Source organism: Mastomys coucha, unplaced genomic scaffold (genome assembly GCF_008632895.1).
Source record: "Mastomys coucha isolate ucsf_1 unplaced genomic scaffold, UCSF_Mcou_1 pScaffold18, whole genome shotgun sequence".
NCBI lineage: Eukaryota > Metazoa > Chordata > Mammalia > Rodentia > Muridae > Mastomys > Mastomys coucha.
The window spans coordinates 84,510,272-84,530,459 of NW_022196900.1; the positions used below are offsets into that span (position 1 = coordinate 84,510,272).

General features: G+C 46.0%; 1 protein-coding gene across 3 annotated transcripts in view; it reads left to right on the top strand.

The window, feature by feature from the left end:
* Window positions 1–20,188, top strand: part of Csmd2 (CUB and Sushi multiple domains 2) — a 582,522-nt gene that overhangs the window by 121,339 nt on the left and 440,995 nt on the right. For all 3 annotated transcript variants that reach the window (XM_031378716.1, XM_031378717.1, XM_031378719.1), the window contains exon 3: window positions 8,465–8,577. In XM_031378716.1, coding sequence (XP_031234576.1) covers window positions 8,465–8,577 — 113 coding nt within the window. The remainder of the gene's footprint in view (window positions 1–8,464; window positions 8,578–20,188) is intronic.

Sequence of the window (20,188 nt, forward strand, 5' to 3'; positions counted from 1 at the left end):
ATCCCTGTGCTGGTTTGTATTAAGTATTAACTAGACAGAACCTACAATCCACTGGGAAATGAGCCTTTGCACATACTTGTAGGGATTATCTATACTGGATTGACTGAGGTGGGAAGACCTGTCCACTGTGGGTGGCACCATTCCTTGGGCTGAGGTCCCGAACTGAATAAAAAGGAGATAGTGGGCTGAGCATTCATCTATTGCTCTCTGCTCCTGATTATGAGTATGATGTGACAAGTTGCTTCAAGCTCTGTGGTCTTGACTCCCTGCCATGGGGAACGCTGTTTTTGAACTGTGAGCTGGAATAAATCCTTCTCCCTTAAGTTTCTCTTGTCAAGATGTTTTACCCAAGCAACAGGAAAAGACACTAACACAATGATGGACTCTTAGAACTTGTACAGAGAGGTCCTCATTACCTTTCATTCAGATTCTCCATTGCTTACCAGAGCATGTGAAAGCCAGGAAGTATGTATATTTCTGCAGTAGGCAAGTGTAGGGATAGCTTAGTGACTCAGGACCCTGTTGGCTTAAACTGCACACTCATTTCCAAGCAATCGACTTAGCAGCCTGGGGTGCCACCTGCATTGAGCTGCATGCACCCAGTCACCACACAAGCAGGTCATTCCATTATGTTAGCTCTTCATCAACCCCTTGCAACTGAAACTAAGGGGGAGTGACCTGATCCAGTCTAGACTGGCTTTGGGGTGCATGCACAGTGAGAGAAACTGTTCTCTGAGTGGGTTTTTGGGGTGTTCCCCATTTGTCATCTTATAGCAAGCATATAATTAAATGGATGCACCATAGGAAATTCATACACAATGACCAGCTACTTATATAATCCAAATTTGCCAATCGAAACAGGAACCCACCTGTATCTCACTCCTAGCAACAAACTCTTCTCCTCCTAGACTCACATTATTCTCAAATGGTACCCAGGTCCTAGTAATTCTCATTCAGAGTCCGCCACTCTCTTGCAGCCTGTCTGTTCTGTATCTCCACTTTGCTTCTGAATAAACCCTCTTCCCACTTTGCTCTGTGTGTGTACATTGTCAGTTCTTTCAGCAACATGCCAAGAACCTGGGAAGACTGGTCCAGACAGAACCCACCAGTAATGCTTCTATGTCATTTTTAATGGCATTTTTAATGGTTAATTTCTGTAACCCCCAGATGCTACCAAACCACAGCACTATTCCATCACCCAGAAATTGCCCACTCCTTTCAGGGTCACCCCATTTTCTCCCCACCCACCATCTCTAACCCACTCATCTGTTTTTCCACCTCACTATTTTGGCCATTTAAAAAAATGCTGTACAGAGCCCACATTTACATTGTACTTCTGTCATCTCAACACTTGGAGGATAGAGGCAGGCAAATCATGAGTTCAAGACCAGATTTGGTTATATAGAGAGTTTAAGATCACCTTGGGTACATGAGACCCAGACACCATGAATTGGGATCACTGTGGGGAGGAGAGTGAGGACAGGACCTGGGGATCAGAGCCTGTTAGAGTTGCCCTCTCGCAAGTGAGTGCTGAAAAAAAATGGACTCTCACTTTTCATGGTCTCCTTAAGGCCACCTTCTTTTCCACTTAGCCTGATGTAGTGGAGATGTGTCCACTGTGCTCCCCAGTCTTAGATGCTCATTCCCTTCTGTTGTGGGGGAGAATTTCATGGGGTCCCACTGCAGTCTGCTCAACCAGGTCTCCATTACTGCAGGGCATGAGGGCTGTTTCCAGAATCAACCCATTATGAACAAAGCCCCTTTGTGGACATGCACACACAGGGCTTTGTATGGATAGAAGCTCACGTCTCCAAGGGAGATGTCTGGGGTGCAGTTGCTGCTGCATTGCATAATTAGTGTTTGGGAGTGTTTTCTTTTTAAGGAACTGCTGGGCTCTTTTCAGAGTAACTGCATGTTTTTATATTTCCATCAGTAGTCCTTCCACGCTGTCGCCAGTATCACATAAGCCATGGCCTCATCTTAGTAGTGTTAATTCATAGCACTCCCATCTCATTGTTTTTTTTTTTAATTTTTATTTTGAGAATTTCATATGTGAATATTGTATTTACATAATTTCCATTTTCCCCCTCTTCTTCCTCTAAGCTTCATGTGTTCCCCTCTCCCCTTCAAATTCATGACTGCCTGTTCTTCGATTATATGTATGTGTATATTCATATGTATATGCATATATGTATATTTATACACACACAAATAACTTGAGTCCACTTAGTGTTGCTCATATATGCATGTGTTTAAGGCTGACCACATGGGATTGGATAACCTATCAGGATGCTCATCTCTGGAGAAAAACTGATTCTGGGTCTCTTAGCAGCTGTTGATTGCCTCCATCTCTTCATCTAGGAGTGAGACCTTGTGAAATTTCTCTCTTCCACGTTGACACGATGTTGTCTTACACCGATCTTTCTTAGGCAGTCATATCTCTGAGATTTCATGGGTGCAGCTTTCCAGTCTAGTGGAGAAGATACTGTTACACAGCAGGTGCCCTACAGTCTTACTGCCCATTCTTTGGAGAGTTGCCCTAAGCCGCAGGTTAGGGCATCCTGGTGGAGAGTATCAGCTGGGAGTTGGGCAACTGAGAGCCATTTGTTATCTGCATTGAGACCAGTTGCAGGTCTCTGTGACAGTCACCATCCACTGCAGAATGAATTTTCTTTGACAAGGTGTGAGAGCTACACTTATCTGTGGGTATAAGAAAGCCATATAGAATAAATACACATAGAGATTACACTGGTGTAGGAAATCAGCATAGTAGATTCTCTTGCCGTGTCTTAATTTTGTATTTTCATAAATTGCTAAGGTATTTGCCATCTTTTCATACTTATTTGCTGTCTCTGTGTCCTTTTTGGTAGATGAATCTTCCTTTCTTTTGCCCATTGTCTACTTTGGTTGCTCTGTCTTTGCCTTGCTTTGAATCTTAGGGAAAAGCACTCTGTCTTTCACTATTAAATGATACTAACTGGATATGCTATAAATGGTTTTCACAAAGTTGAAAAAAGTTTCTATTTGTAGCTTCTTAAAGTATGTGTGTATACATATCTATGTATGTAATATGGTGCATATATGCGTGTGTATGTGTATTTGTGTACATACATATATATATAAAACATGTCATAAATATAGATATTGAATTTATTCAAATGCTTTTTCTGCATCAGTTGATGCAATGTTTTGATTTTAGCCTGTAAAGATGGTCATGCTACTGATTTGTTTTCAAATACTGAAACAGCCTTGCCTTCTTAAAGTGACCCCGCTTGGTCATGGTGTCTAATTCCTCTTACTGTGGAGTTTGCTTAGGATTTGGGGGCTGATGTGCATATGAGATGCTGTTGGCCTTTGGTTTCCGTTGTTTATCCCGTCTTTGCTGTCATGGTAATGCTGGTCTTACTGTAGGAGTATGGAAGGGTTTTCCCCTTTAGATTGTTGGGAAGAGTTTGTGCCTAGTAGAGTTGGGGTTCATTTGTCTTGAAAACAGTTTGTAGAATTCTCCAATGAATCTAGTACTGGATATTTCTTTTGAGAGATTTTCCTTTTTAAAAAGGCTTGTTTTATTTTTATGTTTAGCATATGTGTGTGTGAGTGTATGGCATGTGTATGCGGGAGACTCTAGGGGTCAGAAAAGGGTGTTGAATCCTTTGGAGCTGAAATTACAGGCAGTTGTGAGTCTCCTGAAGTGGGTGCTGGGATCTTAAGAGCAATAAGGCTTTTCACCACTGAGCCATCTCCCAGCCCTCCCCCTTAGTGAGTTTTAAGGTTACCAGTTCAGTTTGAATAATCATTGTAAGGTTAATCGAATTGGCAAAGGTGTGGAAATGTATGCCTTTTAGGGAACTGATCGTTTTCCCTTAATTTGTGAAGACTGTGTCTTCTGCAGTCAAGGCTCTTACTTTCATAACTGCAAGACTGGATTTCCTTAACTCTTGCCAACTTTATTTGCTAATCTAATAAATGAATTGTGAATTTCTAGGTTTGATTTCATAGGGTTTGTTTTGGGGAGGTGTTTTAAAAATGTGTGTGTGTGTGTGTGTGTGTGTGTGTGTACACAATGTTTGAGAGTAGAGTTCCACATGTATGTGTGAACAGGTTCATGTGTAGGGCAAGAGAGTTAGGGGTGCCATCCACTATTTACTCATTCACTCATTAATTTCTTATGTGCTTGCGAGGTCTTATGTGCACTGGATATATATGTGTGTGCATGTGGATGTGCATGCCTATGTGCGTGCCTGTGGTGGCCAGAAGTTGATACCAGGTGTCTTCTTCCATCACTAGCCATGATACCTTTTTAAATTAAACAAAAATGTACTATTATATTTCATGTGTGGTGCTGTTTTGCCTGCATGTATGTCTGTACCCCTGGCACAGAAGAGAGTATCCAATTCCCTGAAATTGGAGTTACAGATAATTGGTTGTGAGTCACCATGTGTATGTTGGGAACTGAACCTGAGTTCTTTCTAAGAGCACCCAATGTTCTTAATTACTGAGCCACCTCTCCAGCCTCTTGATCTTAGTGTACGGATAGGGTATCACTGAACCTGGAACTCACTGATTGGCTGGACTGGCTGGCCCGCAAACCCCCTAGATCCTCTTGCCTCTGCCTCCTAACACTGACATATAGACATGTCTAGCTATGCCCAGTCTTTACATGGTGCTGGGGATCTGCTTTCAGGCCCTCAAACACGTATATCAAGCAATTTATCCACTGACCCATTTCCTGAGCTCTTTCGCCTCTACATCTTAATTGAAACAAGGTCTCTCACTGCCACAGGGTTTGTGCCAGGTAGACTAGGAGGGCTGGCCAGTGAGTTCCAGGGAATCATCTGTTTCTGCCTCCCTATTGCTGGGACTATAAACACTGCCAGCTGTGCCCAGCCCTTCTTCCTTTTCAACATGTGTCCTGAAGAGAGAACTTGGGATGCTCGTGCATTGTGATCAGTGCTTTCCCTCTCTAGCTGTCTCCCCAGTCCTGGGCTTTCCTATTTTGATCATCCTTCATGGTCTGCGCGTCTGTGTCTTTGTACTTGCCTTCTGGCTTGCAGTCACTCATTTTAGCCACATATGGCTTGTGGGATCTCCCAGTTTATATGTCCTCTTAATCCTTTTACTGTTACTTGTGTGTGTGTGTGTGTCTGTGTGTGTGTGCACACTTTTAATTTTCATGTAGTTCAACCAGTAGATATTTAAGGTCTTTGGGGTAACTGCAGTTACCACGAAGTAACTGCATTTAATCAGTTTCAATAGATAGAAACCTATGTCAGATTAGCTTGAGACAAAACAAAAAGAAAGAAGAGAGAAGAGAGACTGACTTATGTTAGTGGGCACTGAGGAGCGATATCTCTGAATGGCTGGGTCACAGGTCTCACAGCGCTATGGTAAGGCCTTTGTCTTGTCACACTGTTCAGCTCTGTTTATACTTGTGTGTTGATATCATTTGCTCAGCTAATATAAAATACTCATGGCACTCAAGAGCTTACACTTCATTGATGTAAGGTCCAAAAATGAAAGGCTTTGGAGTCTATGGCTTGTACCAAATGAAGGACTCAGAGTGGCCACTCTAGGGTGATGCCAGCTCTGCCCTCTTCTCCACACCTGAGGCAGTCCATGGAAGTGAGAGATGGTGTACCATGATGGGTCATTCACCCATCTCTGAAGTTGATGGGAAGCTGAGTGCAAAGCAGAAGTCCACGCTGTGGATGACTCCCTGGAACAGTGAAGGGCAAGAAAAAACAAGAGAAGTTCTCTATCTAGTCCTTCCAAGAAAAGCCTTCCTCCTCATGATGGGCTCGTAATATAGGTGGCAAAAAAGACTATTGTGCATGTATGTGTATGTATGTGTGCATGCATACATTGCTGTGTGTGCATATATGTATATATGTGTGTGCATATGTGTGTGAGTATGCATGTGTATATGTGTGTATTTGTGTGTGTACATGTATGTATTCATTTGTGTGTATATGTGTGTTAAGAATGTGAATATGGAGTGAGGTATGTATATGTGTACATGTATGTGTGTGCATGTGTACGTTTGTGTATGTGTGCATGTGTTGGGAATATGAATATGGAGGCAAGAATGCTTTGTTGTATGTATTTATGCTTGAAGAGATACATCAAAATGTATTTTCTCACCCACAATCACCTTTTCTTCCCATGCTATTAGTTTATTTTGAGTCTACACTGGTCTTACAAAATTAGGGTGGTGGGAGGGCTAAGGGCTTCATCCAGTATGAGACTTTTCACAGTTGGGATTTATAGACGTGTGCTTTAACTTGTGGGAGCCCAAAGCTCTTTATGGGACACCTTATGTGTCAAGATGGGACATACCATCTTGAATTGGGGAAGTATTGAGCGATACTGAGTCTCTACAGATATCCCAGGCTACCTTAAAAAACAAGGATAAAGGTAAACATTGAATTATCTCCTAGCACCTTCATGGGGATGAGAAGAGGCAGGGTGAGTCCCAGAAAGGGTATGATGAACAAGAGACTGAGCTTGGGGACACTTAGGCCTCTGGTGGGAGCTGTCATACATGGATGTCCAATAGTGGGAAAATGTGTCCTGAATGTGTCCCCTGATGCTCAGTTCTCATGGATAGATAATGTATGTGTATACATACACACATACATGCATGCATACATACATACATACATCATACATACATATGTATGTACATACATACATACACATACTCATACATATATGTAGCCCAGGATGGCTCTGAATGTATGATTCTTCTGTCTCAGCTCCTGAGTGCCAGGAATTGTAAGGCAAGTACCAGTATGTGTGTGCACTGCCATATTTCAAGCCTTAGAAGACTTTTCAAATGACTCAATGCTAAGGACATATCATCTAAGGCTCAACTATCTATGCCATTTTTTTCCCATGTAGATTCAAAAAAGAATTCTTTCCCATTAAAAGCATGCCCAGCACGATCCCATTCATGACACTATTTCATGGACTTATGGTCTCACCCGGCGATCCTCACATCTCTTTGTATGTCAACTGTCAAGAATGATGATTGTTAGATTGTATTCAGTCCTTTATCTTTTCTGCTTTCTTCTTATATTAATAAGCACTTATTTCTGTAAAATGGTAGGCATTCCTTTTAAGAATAAGCAATCATAAGAGACATCCACACCCTGCTCCTAGGTGTCAGGTATATTTTTCTCAGTATGTGAACAGTCTTGTCTGAGGGCAGCTGTCAGTTGGAAATCCATCATGGATTCCACTCAGGCCTTCAAAGGACCTCAGCCAGAAAGGGAGAAACTAGGAGATGAAAACAAAGTAGGAAGCAAAAAACAAAAAAACAAAACAAAACAAAACAAAACAAAAAAACCAAAACCAGCAGCCTAGTAGGCAGGCCTCCTACTCAGGGACCAGGCCATGGCTTTGAGGAGTTGCCCTTCCATTTTTCCTTTGTGTCAGAAGACACTGTTTCCTGTCCTTCTGTTGGGGCTCATTTTGCCCTTGAAGTTTTCCTTTATGCCTCTAATTTGGGCTTCCTTCCCATTCTCTCACTGTTAGTCATCTTCTTGTTCCTGTGATAACGTGGCTAAAACACTCAAAGGAAACAGATGTGGGTTTTTTCTTTTTTGCTCACAGTTTTGGACATTTCAGTCCATGGCTATTTGTGTTCCTATTGATTTGGGGCTGGCAGTTGGGCTGCATATTGTGGCTGGAACAAAGCTGGTCATCTTAGGGCAGGCTGGAAGTGGAAAGAGAGCCAGAGTTATGGATCAATGGTAGGGTGTTTGCCTAACGTGTGAGGCCATGGGGCTAGTGGGGGTGGGGACAGTCCCAACATCCCTCTTCAAAAACACAACCAGTGACCTAATTCACTGCCACGTCTGTCTTAGTCAGGGTTTCTATTGCTGTGATGAAACACCATGACCAAAAAGCAAGCTGGGGAGGAAAGGGTTTAAATGGCTTACACCACCACATTGCTGCTCATCATCAAAGGAAGTCAGGACAGGCACTCCAACAGGGGAGGAACCTGGAGGCAGGAGCCGATACAGAGGCCACGGAGGCTGTTCACTGGTTTGCTCTGCTGGCTTGCTCCACCTGCTTTCTTATAGAACCCAGGGCCACCAGCCCATGGATAGAACCACACATAATGGGTTGGTCCCTTCCCCATCAATTGTTAGTTAAGAAAATACTTTACAGTTGGATCTTACGGAGGCATTTCCTCAGCTGAGGTTCCCTTCTTTCACATGACTCTAAATTGTATGTCCAGTTGACATAAGACCATTCAGTACAACCTCCTGAAGGTTCTTCCACCTCCCAGTAACACTACCCTGAGGACCAAGGCTTCAACACACGGGTCGTACTCAAACCCTGACACTGCCTGTATTTGGATCCCTCCTGTGCATCCAGAGGTACTGAATGGATCCTTAGGAGGCGTGCGTTTTCCCGATGAGGTCATTCTTCTCATTCAAACCTCTCTGTCTTCCAGGCTCACCGGCTTTCAGCTACCAGCCACCATAGTCAGTGCGGCCAGCATCTTGTCCCTGAGCCTCATCAGCGACTATGCAGTCAGTGCCCAGGGCTTCCGTGCCAGCTATGAAGGTAGGTGCCTCCCATTGCAACTGCAGGAGTCCTGGGTTGCTATCCTAGCCACAGGCAGGTCTGGGCCCTGTCTGCCCAGGACACTAGCTCTGTAGAGCCTGTGCCTGCCTAATGAGACCAGCTAATAACCAGCTACTCAGTTACTACTGCAGCCTCTCCCTCCCGTCCTGGGACTTGCAGATTGCAGAGCCCAGCTGTTCTAGTTTATCAAGAGGGCCTGGGGATGTCTCCTCTGCCCTGTTCAACTGGCTTTGGTGTGTGTTTAGGTTTTGAACTCTGTTCTGTGTTGGAGTTAGTTCTGTGAGGTAGCTCAGATTGGTTTTGAAAATGTGAGAGATATAAATGGTGAGTAAGAGAAAATAAACACAGGAGAGCTCAACACAGCAATGGTAGAGTCCGGATCACGTTAGAGGAGGAAGAAGAGTCCATTTTTCCTTAACAGTGCGGATTAGGGCTTCTCGGCTTGATCCGTACACATGATTTCCACTTCTCTTGGTCTGTTTAAAGACAGTGTCAGAATTCAAATTAACACTAATATCTTCATATTATACACTATTATTATTATTAACTTTATTATGTTAGTTTAGAAGGTGGTTCTTGTACATCTCTGTCATTTCCTTGGGAAATTTACATCTCATTAATAGGTAATTAGGCTGCTCTTGGCTAAGACCTGCACTGCTATTTTGTGTCACGATCATTAATAGGCGTATTTTAAGACTGTTAATGATAATTAATAACACTGATGACATAACACCCCAATAAAGCATGCCAATTATTCCAAAGCCCCTTCCCTCGCCTTTAAAAACTCAGAGCGTAAGGGATGAGTCCCTGAATGAAGCTGTAGCAACATGGAAACCAGTCCTACCCTTGCCTGGGAGGCCAGGAGTACCCCAGCAGAGTGGGTGAGGTCTCATTCCTTGTGCAGACTGACCCAGCTGGGGTGGGGATGGGGGTGCAGTGAATGCAGTAACTGCATCCACTGAGGACTTCTTAGAAGATCTTAGAACTGCATACTCCTGCAATGGCTCCCGACTGTCCTGCACATGCCTTTAACTGAAGGTCCCTGCCCTGACTCCAGCCACCTTAACTGAGAACTCCTGCCCTGACTCCAGCCACCTTAACTGAAAACTCCTGCCCTGACTCCAGCCACCTTAACTGAAGGCCCCTGCCCTGACTCCAGCCACCTTAACTGAAGGCCCCTGCCCTGACTCCAGCCACCTTCACTGAGGGCTCCTGGTCTGATTGTCGCAGCATCTCAATTAAGCCCCTAACCTTCACATCACCTGAGTGCTCTTAACAAAGACACACCTACTTTTCAACTGTGCACTCCTGAGATGCATGTTTTAAAACTGCTACTACCAGTACCATGTCTGAGAGCTTGGCCATCTTGGCTGGGCTTTGACCTGGCTCTGCCCCAAAACGGCCTCTGTGCTTCAGGCTCCTTCCTGAGAGAAGCCTCTTTGAAAGCTTCTGGTTTTTTCCTTCATTAACATATACTCCATGTACAAAACAATGTGCCTCATAATGACATTTTCATATGCACGTATCGTGTACTTGGCCATATTCATCTTCCAGTATCTTTCCTTTGTCTCTTTCTGCCCAGAGCATCCCTATGCACTTCCATTTTTTATATCACGTGTGTGTGCATGTGTGTGAGTATGCATGTGTGTGTGTGTAAAATCTAGATTCTACACATGAGAGAAAGTGAGATATTTGTCCAATGAGTCTGGGGGTATTTTAACATTCTAATTTCTAGTTCCAGCCATTTATATGTGTGTGGCATGTGTGTACAGGTACATATAAGTATTTGGTGCACATGCATGCGTGTGCATGCATGTAGAGGTCAAAGGCCAGCCTTGGGTATTCTTCCTCAGGAGCTGTGTACCCTCTCTTTTGAGTCCACTGGCACATGGGGCTTGCTGGCCGGCCAGAAAGCCTCAGAGAGCGATCTGTCTTGGCCTCTTCAGCTTTGGGATGAGAAGCATGCTCCCCATGCCTGGCTATGTATAGGGCGCTCTTGTTGGTCTGGGACTCAGTCAGGTCCCCATGCTTGCACGGTGTGTGCTCACCAAGCCACCTTTCCAGTCAAACTGTCCAATTCCACCGGTACCATTAGTCTTTATGACCCAATAATCTCTATTGTGGATGTGTGCCACCTTTCTTTGTCATGCATGTGCTCTTGGGTATCAAGGCTGGTTCCACAGCTGGGACGTTGTAAATAGTGCTGCATTAAACACAAATGCGCAAGTGGCTCTGCAGTACACTGACTTGGCGTCCTTTGGGCAAAGACTCACCATGAGTGCCATAGCTGGGTCATATGGTAGCTATATTTTTAGCTCTTTAAGGAACTTCCATACCAAGCTTCACAGTGTTTGCTTGAAGGCACTGCCTCTCACAAGCCGTGTACAAGGGCATATCTTTCCCTCCATTCCCACCAGCCTATTGTCTTAAGGTCCTGGGTGTGGCTTTGGAGAGGTTGCATTTGGGTCCTTGAGTTGGTGGCGTGAAAGCTGTATTGTATAGACCCTGAGAGTAGACGCAGGGGTCCCAGCTTGGCCCTATGTCCTCATGGTGTTCATCACTCCTTCTGAGTGTCTATCTCAGCACAGACCCTCGAAACACTCTATGAAACACCCATGCCATTGACCATTGGCACACTACTCTATCAAGGGAGCATCCCACACACATTCATCAGGGAGGTCCCAGGACCTTTCACAATCATGCCATGACTCCCAGCTTCTAGAGGAGCACCCCTTCCAGCCTGGAAGACCCCCACCATCAGGGCTCTCCCATGCTCTCCAGCCTTGTATCACCCACTCCATTTCCAAATGAGATCAGGGTGCTTGGCGGGCATCGAAGCTGCCTGTCGGCTATCAAAGCAAGTCTGATTCTCCTGCACTTCCCCTCCCCCCAAGTCCTACCCCCCAGGGTGTGGAAAATGAAGATAAGGAACTGAACTGCTGCTGGGATTTGAGAGGAAGGTGAAGGTAGGTGAAGTGTCAGCTGCCACTTCAAGGCAGAGATCAAATGGTGCTGCTCCTCAAGCTCTTAGAGGAGAAGGGTGCTCCAAGCGTAATCCCCAGGGGATAGGCACATGGGCGGAGTGTGGACCAGAGGGAAGGGGGATCAGTGTGTATTAAGCACTGAGTGTATGCCAGGCACTTTGCATACATTTTCTCCTCTAATCTCCCATGGCAACTTTGCAGCCAGGCTTGGCTATCTTCATCTTACAGATGTAACCAGCTAAGCCAAGGCGGGGTGGGGGATGGGCACAGGAGCAGCTTAAGGGGACTTAATAGCCAAGGGTTTTAATGACACTCTTCTGTCACAAAAGTCTTACACTTTGAGTCCTGCAGAACTCTTTGAGTAAAGGAGAGGCTAAAGTCTGTTTCTCAGGTAAGAGGATTGGAGCTAAGACAGAGACAGGAGGAGACAGGAAGGCGGCCATGGAGGAGGACACAGGAAGGCTGCCATGGATTCAGTGTTCCTCCTGGGTGACCTGAGCCACCCCACAGAGTCATCAAAGGGGCTCCAGAGTGCAGTGAGGGTCACCGGAAAAAAATAAAGTTGATACTACACACTGAAATAATTTTCACTGTTGGTATATTCCAGGGTCTTTGTGGAATAGACTTGAACTAAAAACGTGTGTGTATTCATGTGTATGTAGGTGTGCACATGTGTGGATGCATTTTCATGTAGAAGCCAGAAGACAACCTTGTGTGTTGTTCCTTTGGGAGCCATCCATCTTGTTTTATGAGATGGTGTCTCTCACTGCCCAGGAGATCACCAACCCAGGTCCTTTCATGATCATGCCATGATCCCCAGATTCTAGGGGAGCATCCCTTCCAGCCTTGGGGGCCTCCACTGTCAGGGCTCTCTCATGCTCTCCAGCCTCTGGCTGGCCAGAGAGCTCCACAGAACCATGAATCCACCATCTCTGCCTACACAGCACTGGAATTAAAAGCATATGCCACCACACCTGGCTTTTTTGTTTTTAACCAGGATTCTAGGGATTGAACTCAGGTCTTTATGTTTACAAAACAAGTGTTCTCCAACTGAGCCAGACTCCCCACTCCTAGACCAAAAAATATTTTATCTGTCCATCTGAAATTCAAATTTTATTTAACAGTCTGTATTTTAATTTGCTTCATCTAGACCCTTCATTTCCAGCCCCAGATCTGAACATGATCCCCAGGAATCCTTCTGCCCTCCCTGTTCCTCCTTCCGGCTCTGTCCCTGTCCTGCTCTGCCCACATCCAGGTCCAGCTCCCCTGGGTCATTCCAGCAGCGTCGACACCTTCCCACGCACACACACACATGGGATCATCTGTAGATGCGATTCTGTAATCTGGCTAATGAGGTTAGCCTGTTCATAAAAGGCAGCCCTCCTCCGTTTTTTTCCTAATGTCCATTAGAAAGGGAGCCACGAGGGTTTTGCACACACCACTATTGTTAACCAGTCATCTCCTGCTCACGTTTAGATGAAGAACATCCGTGTTTACCCAACTTAAGGCCTCATCTAATTATCTTCTTAAGATAAATTCCTGGAAGGCCAATTGCTCAGCCAAAGAGGCTGCAGGCTTTCCACTCTGATGCCCAGTTTCAGAGCACCCTCGGAAACGTTAGACCCACGCACATTTGCAGCAGCAGGGCCTGTCCGGCTCAGGACCACTTCCCCCTCACCCTGCCTACCCCAAGTGCTAGTGAGGTTTAAATCAGTTTCATTGATTCAAATGGGCGGAAAATGAAATCTCATTTGCGGTGACAATTTGCATCTCTTTGATGGTAGGGAAGGTGGAACACCTGTCAGTACTTACTGGCCATTTGTGGATCATTTTCTAAATTGCCTGTCCCAGTTTTTGCTTACTTCTCCATTGGGGCTGTTGGTACGTTTCTTATCTCCTTTGCATATTAAGGATATTAATGTGGTGGCTTCCCTTTTGATGTGTAGCAGTTTTAATTTATATGTCACTAATTTAAAATTTTAATTAAAAAAAAAAAACCTCTTTTTTTTCTTTTTGGTGATATCTATTTTGGGTGCTGTGCCCAGAAAGACCTTTTCCATGCCAAGATCAGATAAATATTCATGGAAAAGTTTGTTTTATTGTATGTGTATGCATAAGCATGTGTGCAAGTATGTAGGTGCACATGTATACACCCAAAGATTAACCCTGAGTATTCTTTCTCAGTCTCTACCCTTCTTGGTTTTGAGACAGAGTGTCTCACTAGCATGGGCTAGTTTGGCCAGTGAACTCCAGGGGCCCTTCTGTTTCTGCATCACCACCAGTGCTGGGATTTCGAGCACACACTAAAAATTCAGCTTTCTCCATGGGTTCTAGAGATCTAACTCAGGTCTTTGTACTTGACCAGCTGAGGCCACTTCCCAAGCCTTCATTCTGAACTTTTGTATGATTTTTGCTTTTTATTTCAAATTCCCCTGGAGATGAGTGACATTTGTCTTGGAGTCTGTGACTTCCTCCCTGCTTGACAGTGATGGTCTCTGTGCCCTTCTCTGAAACCTGGATCTTTCTCAGTGTGACCCAGAGCACCATCCCCCAGACGCCTCTGGCCTTGCTGCCCCCTAAATACCATTTTGTTCTCCCATCTCAGGGCTCACATATCCCAGCATCCTCCACAAGGCTCTCAAGGATGACCTGAGGTCATTTGTGTGCCTTCTAAGCTGAGCACTGTGTATGTGAGCACATCAGACATGTCAGTGAGAAACCCGGCAACTGCATACCTGCAATACCTGTACCCTGGGAGCTGAGGCAGGAGGATCTTCAAGTTTAAGGCTAACCTGGACTACAGAGTGAATCCCAGGTCAGCCTGGGCAATTTAGCAAATAAAAAAGATAAAGAGCTCAGTGGTATAGCAAATGCCTAGGAAGTGAAAAGGCCGTAGGGCTCAATCCCTAGTAGGGAGGAAGGAAAGGAAAGAAGAAAGGCAATTAACCCCAAATCCAGGCTGGCTTCTCATGGCCCCTTTGCATAAATCCCTGTAGATACTCTGATACTTGGTGATACAAGTCCCTCTGAGGACTGTGGATTGGTCAGTTAGATCTAGTCAACAGTGGAGATCCCCACCCCCCAAAAGCATTTCTTTGTTTAGCTCAGCATAACTGGCCTTGGCCACTCCCCATCCAAGTTCAGGAGGAGTCCCAAGACCCCAGACCTGTGCTTCCCCATCTGTTACCTCGACCTGGAAGCTCTCCTGCAACCACACGGGAAAGGTGGCACCATGCAAGGTTGAAGCGCTTGGGCCCACATTTTTGGATACCTGGGATCCTATGCCTCCTGGCTCTTCACTTGGACAGTGGATTCATTTCTCTGAATTACAGCCATGTATGACTATTACGAGAGGAGAGATTATTTAAAAGTATCTTTGCATGTATGTATGTATGTATGTATGTATGTATGTATGTAAGTATCTATGATGTGTATATGTGTGTGTTTGTGTGTGTTTGTGTATGTGTGTATGTTCCTGTGTGTGAGTGCAGGTATGTGGGTCAAGGTCGGAGGACAACCTTGGGTGTTGGGCCTCACTGTCCATCCACCTTGTTTGAGACAATGTCTTTTTGGCTGCTGCATACACCAGGCTGTGCAGCCTCCAGGGTCCATTGTTTTTCCTTCTGTCTTCCCCTCCCTTCTTCTGTAGGAGACTGGAATTATAGTGATACACTGCAGTGTCCATCTATTATGTGGGTTCTGGGGACCTGATCCAGAGCCACTCTTGTGGGCCAGGCACTTTACCCACTAAGACATCTCCCAGGCTTCACAGGGACCCTGTCTACGCTGATGATCTGGAAGGCCTCAAAGTCCAACATCTGTTAAATACCAAGCTGATGCTACACATTCAAAGTCCACACCTGGTGTCATCGGACAGGGTGTTGTCAAAGCTCAGACACTCCGAAAATATTGCATACAATTAATTACTTTCAGACTCTGTATATCAAGTTGTACATGAGGGTATCTTCTAGGTATACGGAATTATTCCTAAACCTAAAAAACAAGCAACATTTGAAAACATTTTTTATGTCAGAGTAGATAAAGAACGCTTATTTCTGTAGAGCTACCATGATAATTAAGGAAACACATTGGTCACAGAAGACACGTGGCATAGGATCTGACACATTGTCAGGTCTCAGTCTCCACCAGCTCATTGACTAAGCCACCTTCATCCTGACCTAACCTTGGCTGACATTATCAAGGAGATAGATGAAATATGCCAATACCTCAGAACCCAGTCCCACCCTTACCCATGTTTCCAACTCCTGAATTGACATAAACCCTTTATTCAACTGTTTTCATAAAGTAACCCTCAATCCAGCTGTTCTACTCTGAGAGCATCACCATGTCTTCTCGTGAGAAGCGGAGTAGTGTTCGCATCCGGGGCCTGTAGCCCCACCTGGAAGCTTGCCCACTGCCCCAGGCTGTAGTCTGCTCCCTATTGTCTATTCACCACCCTGGAGCCAGTGAGGTCAAGGCCAGCACATAAGTGCCAATGGGGCATCTTTTTGCATTAGTTGATGCTGGCTTTTGAGCCAAGGCTCTTACTGTAAGTACATCAATCCCTAGAAGTTTGGAGCTGTAGAGAGACAGGCAGGCAGGCAGACAGACAGACAGACAGACAGACAGACAGACAGACACACACACACACACACACACACACACACACACACACGCCCCAACACAACCTTTTCTCCTATAATTAATCCATAAAGTTCACAGATGCTCTGTGTCTCCCATAATACCCCGTTTCCCTTGAAAATCTGGGCCCAGAGGGGCTGACAGCACATAGAACTTGTGGTAGCGGTTCTAGCATTAATTGTGCAACTACTGTTTGCAACCTTTGATTCTTTTTTCCCCTGGAATCTCATTTTCATAGTCACAGCGTGCAGTTCGCCCCAGCCCCTCTGCATCCTCCCAAAGAGGATGAGTGAAGATGGAGTACTGCTTCACACGGCATCCCAGCAGGGTGTGCTTCTGCTCCTGGGGGATGGGGGTAGGTCAGTGATGGCACCTCTGCCTTTTGAAACAGCACCGGACTGTTGGAGATAACGGTCCTCTGAGAGCAAGCACGGTGCCAGAGTGTGCGTTTGGGTCTCCTAGAGATGGGGAGGCTGAAGGCGCTGTGATGGTGCTATTGAGTTCACGAGAAAGCTGGGGTGCAGAGCTAGGGCCCAGGACATTAGAGCCCAAATCCCTCCACTTTACTTCCTTCCTGCAATTAGATAACCGATTTCCTTCCCCAGGGGCTCTGGTCTCTCAGACAATTTCCTGGTCCTGAAAGAAGACTCCAGTTCTGGGGCATTATCTAGATACCTTGAAATTGGGCTAATGGAGGCCATTTGGTACCGTATGGCTATGCATCCTGAATATGCAATTTTGCTCCATTCAGGTCACTCTGGACCAGAGCAGCGGGACACAAGCTCCTGAGGGACAGAGGTGTCCACTTCCTCAGTACAAGTAGACCAGTGTGCACTTTTAAAGCACCTGACTCCATTCCCCACGGCCCTGCCTTGAGAGCCGAAACAGTCCTTTTAATCAGAGCTTCAGATTAGCAAATTAATACACAAGAGATATGACCTTTGAGACAAATTGTGTGGCACTTCTCAGGTTGGGGGCTGGGCTGGCCTTCTTAGCATGTTCTTCATGAGCCCCCAAGGTAGTTCATCGTGTGCCGTGCTGGCCCCTGCTTGGTGTAGCTCTTGTGATACGGTGATAGCTCTAGCCCTGTCCTGGTCATGTCTAGGTCATTCTGTGAAGAAGTCAGAGGGGCTGGCGCTGAGGGAAGGCACATATGTTGATGGTGGCTTTGTGTACCACGCTGGACGCCTCCTCTCATCCATCCACTCAACAAGGCTTTCTGCCCCAGGCAGCCTCCCAAAGGGCTTTGAGGTACACAGATGCAGAAGCAGCTCCGCCTTTTGTGCAGTGCTGGGGAACTGAGATGGGTAAAGAACGGGGACCCCAGATTTAGCTAGATGGGGCTCACAGATTTCCACCTTACCCACAGGGAGACGGCTGAGCCTCCAGATTCTTGTGCACAGCATATTTGCATAGCAGAGGCGATAAAACCCTTCTCTGTGGGGTGGAATCGGTGTCCGTCATTGATGTGTGAGTGCAAAACCACTATGCAGCCAGTACCACGTGGAGAACCTGCATCCATACCTGACTAGTTCCACGGAGATCCAGGTTACGTTGACTAAGACCTGTCTCTGCTGTGTGTCCTCCAGCAGGACCCTAAACCTCTCAGATCCTCCCATGGATCCTTCCTTCCAGGAGGAGTGTGACACGCTGTGAGAAGCATTTAACCTGATGTTTGACCCACGGCAGTCTCCTCAGTCAAAGGAAACTACAGCAACAGGTTGTGGTGTGATTCGTGAGTGGGAAAAAAAATATCTTTTCTTTTGTTAAAAAACCTTTGGTCAGCCTTGTGGTTCTTCAAAGACAAGGACTGTCATGTCACCTACTTTCTGTTGCCCCTGCTGTCATCACTCCTTAGCACACAGCTGGGGCCCTGCAATAGTAGCTAGCTCGTGTCTCTCCTGACCTGGATCCTTGTGTGGCTGGGCATGGATTGGCCCCATGAGTACGTGGCGCAGTGGCTGGAGTACAAGCTGAGCAATACTCTCCTTCATCTCCTCTCCACTGTGAGCATACTGTTGCCGTGCTGAGCATGAATAGCCCAAGCAGCAACCTTGCTCTGAGCCTTATCTGGCTGTCAGTCAAAGCCTCGAGCCTTGGCCTCCCTTCCTGCCTTCCTCCTCCAGCCACTGGCAAGCCTTTGGATAGAACAGACTGCCTCCCCACTCACTCTTCCGTCATGCCAAGTCCTCTCTCCTGACTCCCCCCCCCCAACTCCTCTACTCTCTATTTAATTCCAATCCAGGAGACTGCCTCTTTACCCAAGAACCCCTACTCCCACCCACCTATATGATGATATCTTTGTTCCCAAACCGCATTCTTAGTTTGGGGGGTCCTGTCTCTTTGCTGTCTCCATTCCCAGGCCACCAGATAGCCAGAAGCTTTGTAGGGCTGGGGAGAAAAGTGACCACCACCTCTCCCCTCCCCCAGCTCCCAGTCATGTGATCTTTAGCAACTCATCTAGTCTCCTTTGACTCCCTTGTTAGGTCACGACTATAGTAAGTCCACTCCATAGGCTGTTGAGCGCCAGGTGTTCCTCACAGGGGCTATTATGGACTAAACGCTGTAAGAACAAATCTATGTATCCACTTCGGGGCCTGACAGATAGCACACGGCAGCTTCTCAGGAAACGCGAGTCCTCATGTGGATGAGTTTATAGTCAGGGCAGCTGAGGAGACAGAGCCAGCAAGTCAAGACCCAGGAAAGCCATAAGGCCCCATAGTTATCAAAGACATACAGGTCACAACAGCCGCAAGGCTGGGCACGTGGCTCAGTTGGTAGAGTGCTTGCCTAGCATGTGAGGAGCACTTAGGCATGTGAGGCGCACCGAGTTTCATCCCTAGCACCTCCAAAGTAGGGGGAACCTCAAGTATCACTGTATCCCTATAAAACTACATTGACCCCCCTCTCCCAAACTTTTGAGAGTCGGTACAGTATTGGGACAGCTGCATAAAAAGGGGGACACATTGGCTCTGGTGCTGGTGCTGATGTAAATGAGTCCTTTGGGATCATGACCTGACAACCATATATCAAGAGTCACAAAGTGTTCAAGGCAGTTGACCCAGTAATCTCCCTCCTGGGATCAAATCCTACAGAAATAATTCAGCAGCAGAAGAAAGTTCTGTGCATGAGAGTCTTGGTCTCAGCATTATTTATAATGATGAAGAATTGGAAACTGTAAAAACGTCCAACAATTGGAGAATGGCTGGGAAAGTTATAGCGCCTCTGCCTAATGGATTTACATGGCCATTTAAAAGTATAATGACATTACCGAGAAATGCAGGATGATGTTTAGGACATGCTTTTCAGTGACAAAGTGGAGCACAGCGCTTCATTGTATTTATCACAACCATGTGAGGGAGTCCTCCAGGAATGGGCAGAGTGAAGGCAGAAAGGAAGACCATTGACGGGGAAGGCAGTGAGCCCAGGGAGGATTTGAAAATGGTGTTTCCTATACATGTGGATGTTGTGATTGCATGTATATAGAGACAACATGTGTGTGTAGTGCCCAGAGAGTCCAGAAGAGGGCATCAGATCGCCTGGGACTGGAGTTAGAGATGCTTGTGAGCCGCCAGGTGGGTGCTGGGAATTAAACCTGGGTCCTCTGGAAGCACAGCCAGGGTTTTAAACCCTGAGCCATTTCTTCAGCACCCCACCCCCATTCTTGGTGGCTGCTTTGAAGTTACCTATGTGGTTAATGGCGCCTGGAGATAGACCACAGTCAGAACAGAAGCCAAGATCTAAAGCAACAGCTAGGAAGTCTTCACAGGTGAGAAAAATATACAGATGTTTTATTGCCAATGCCTATAACAAGAGCCAAAGCCATGTGGCGCTGTTAATAGTGTAGACTCCAAGGTCTTGTAGAGATAAATTACTCAGAAGGAAATTCACACAATAAAGCCCTGATAAGAATCAAGGTGCCTCAGAAGGTCATGGGCCCTGTGTCCGGCATAAGACCCTAAGTT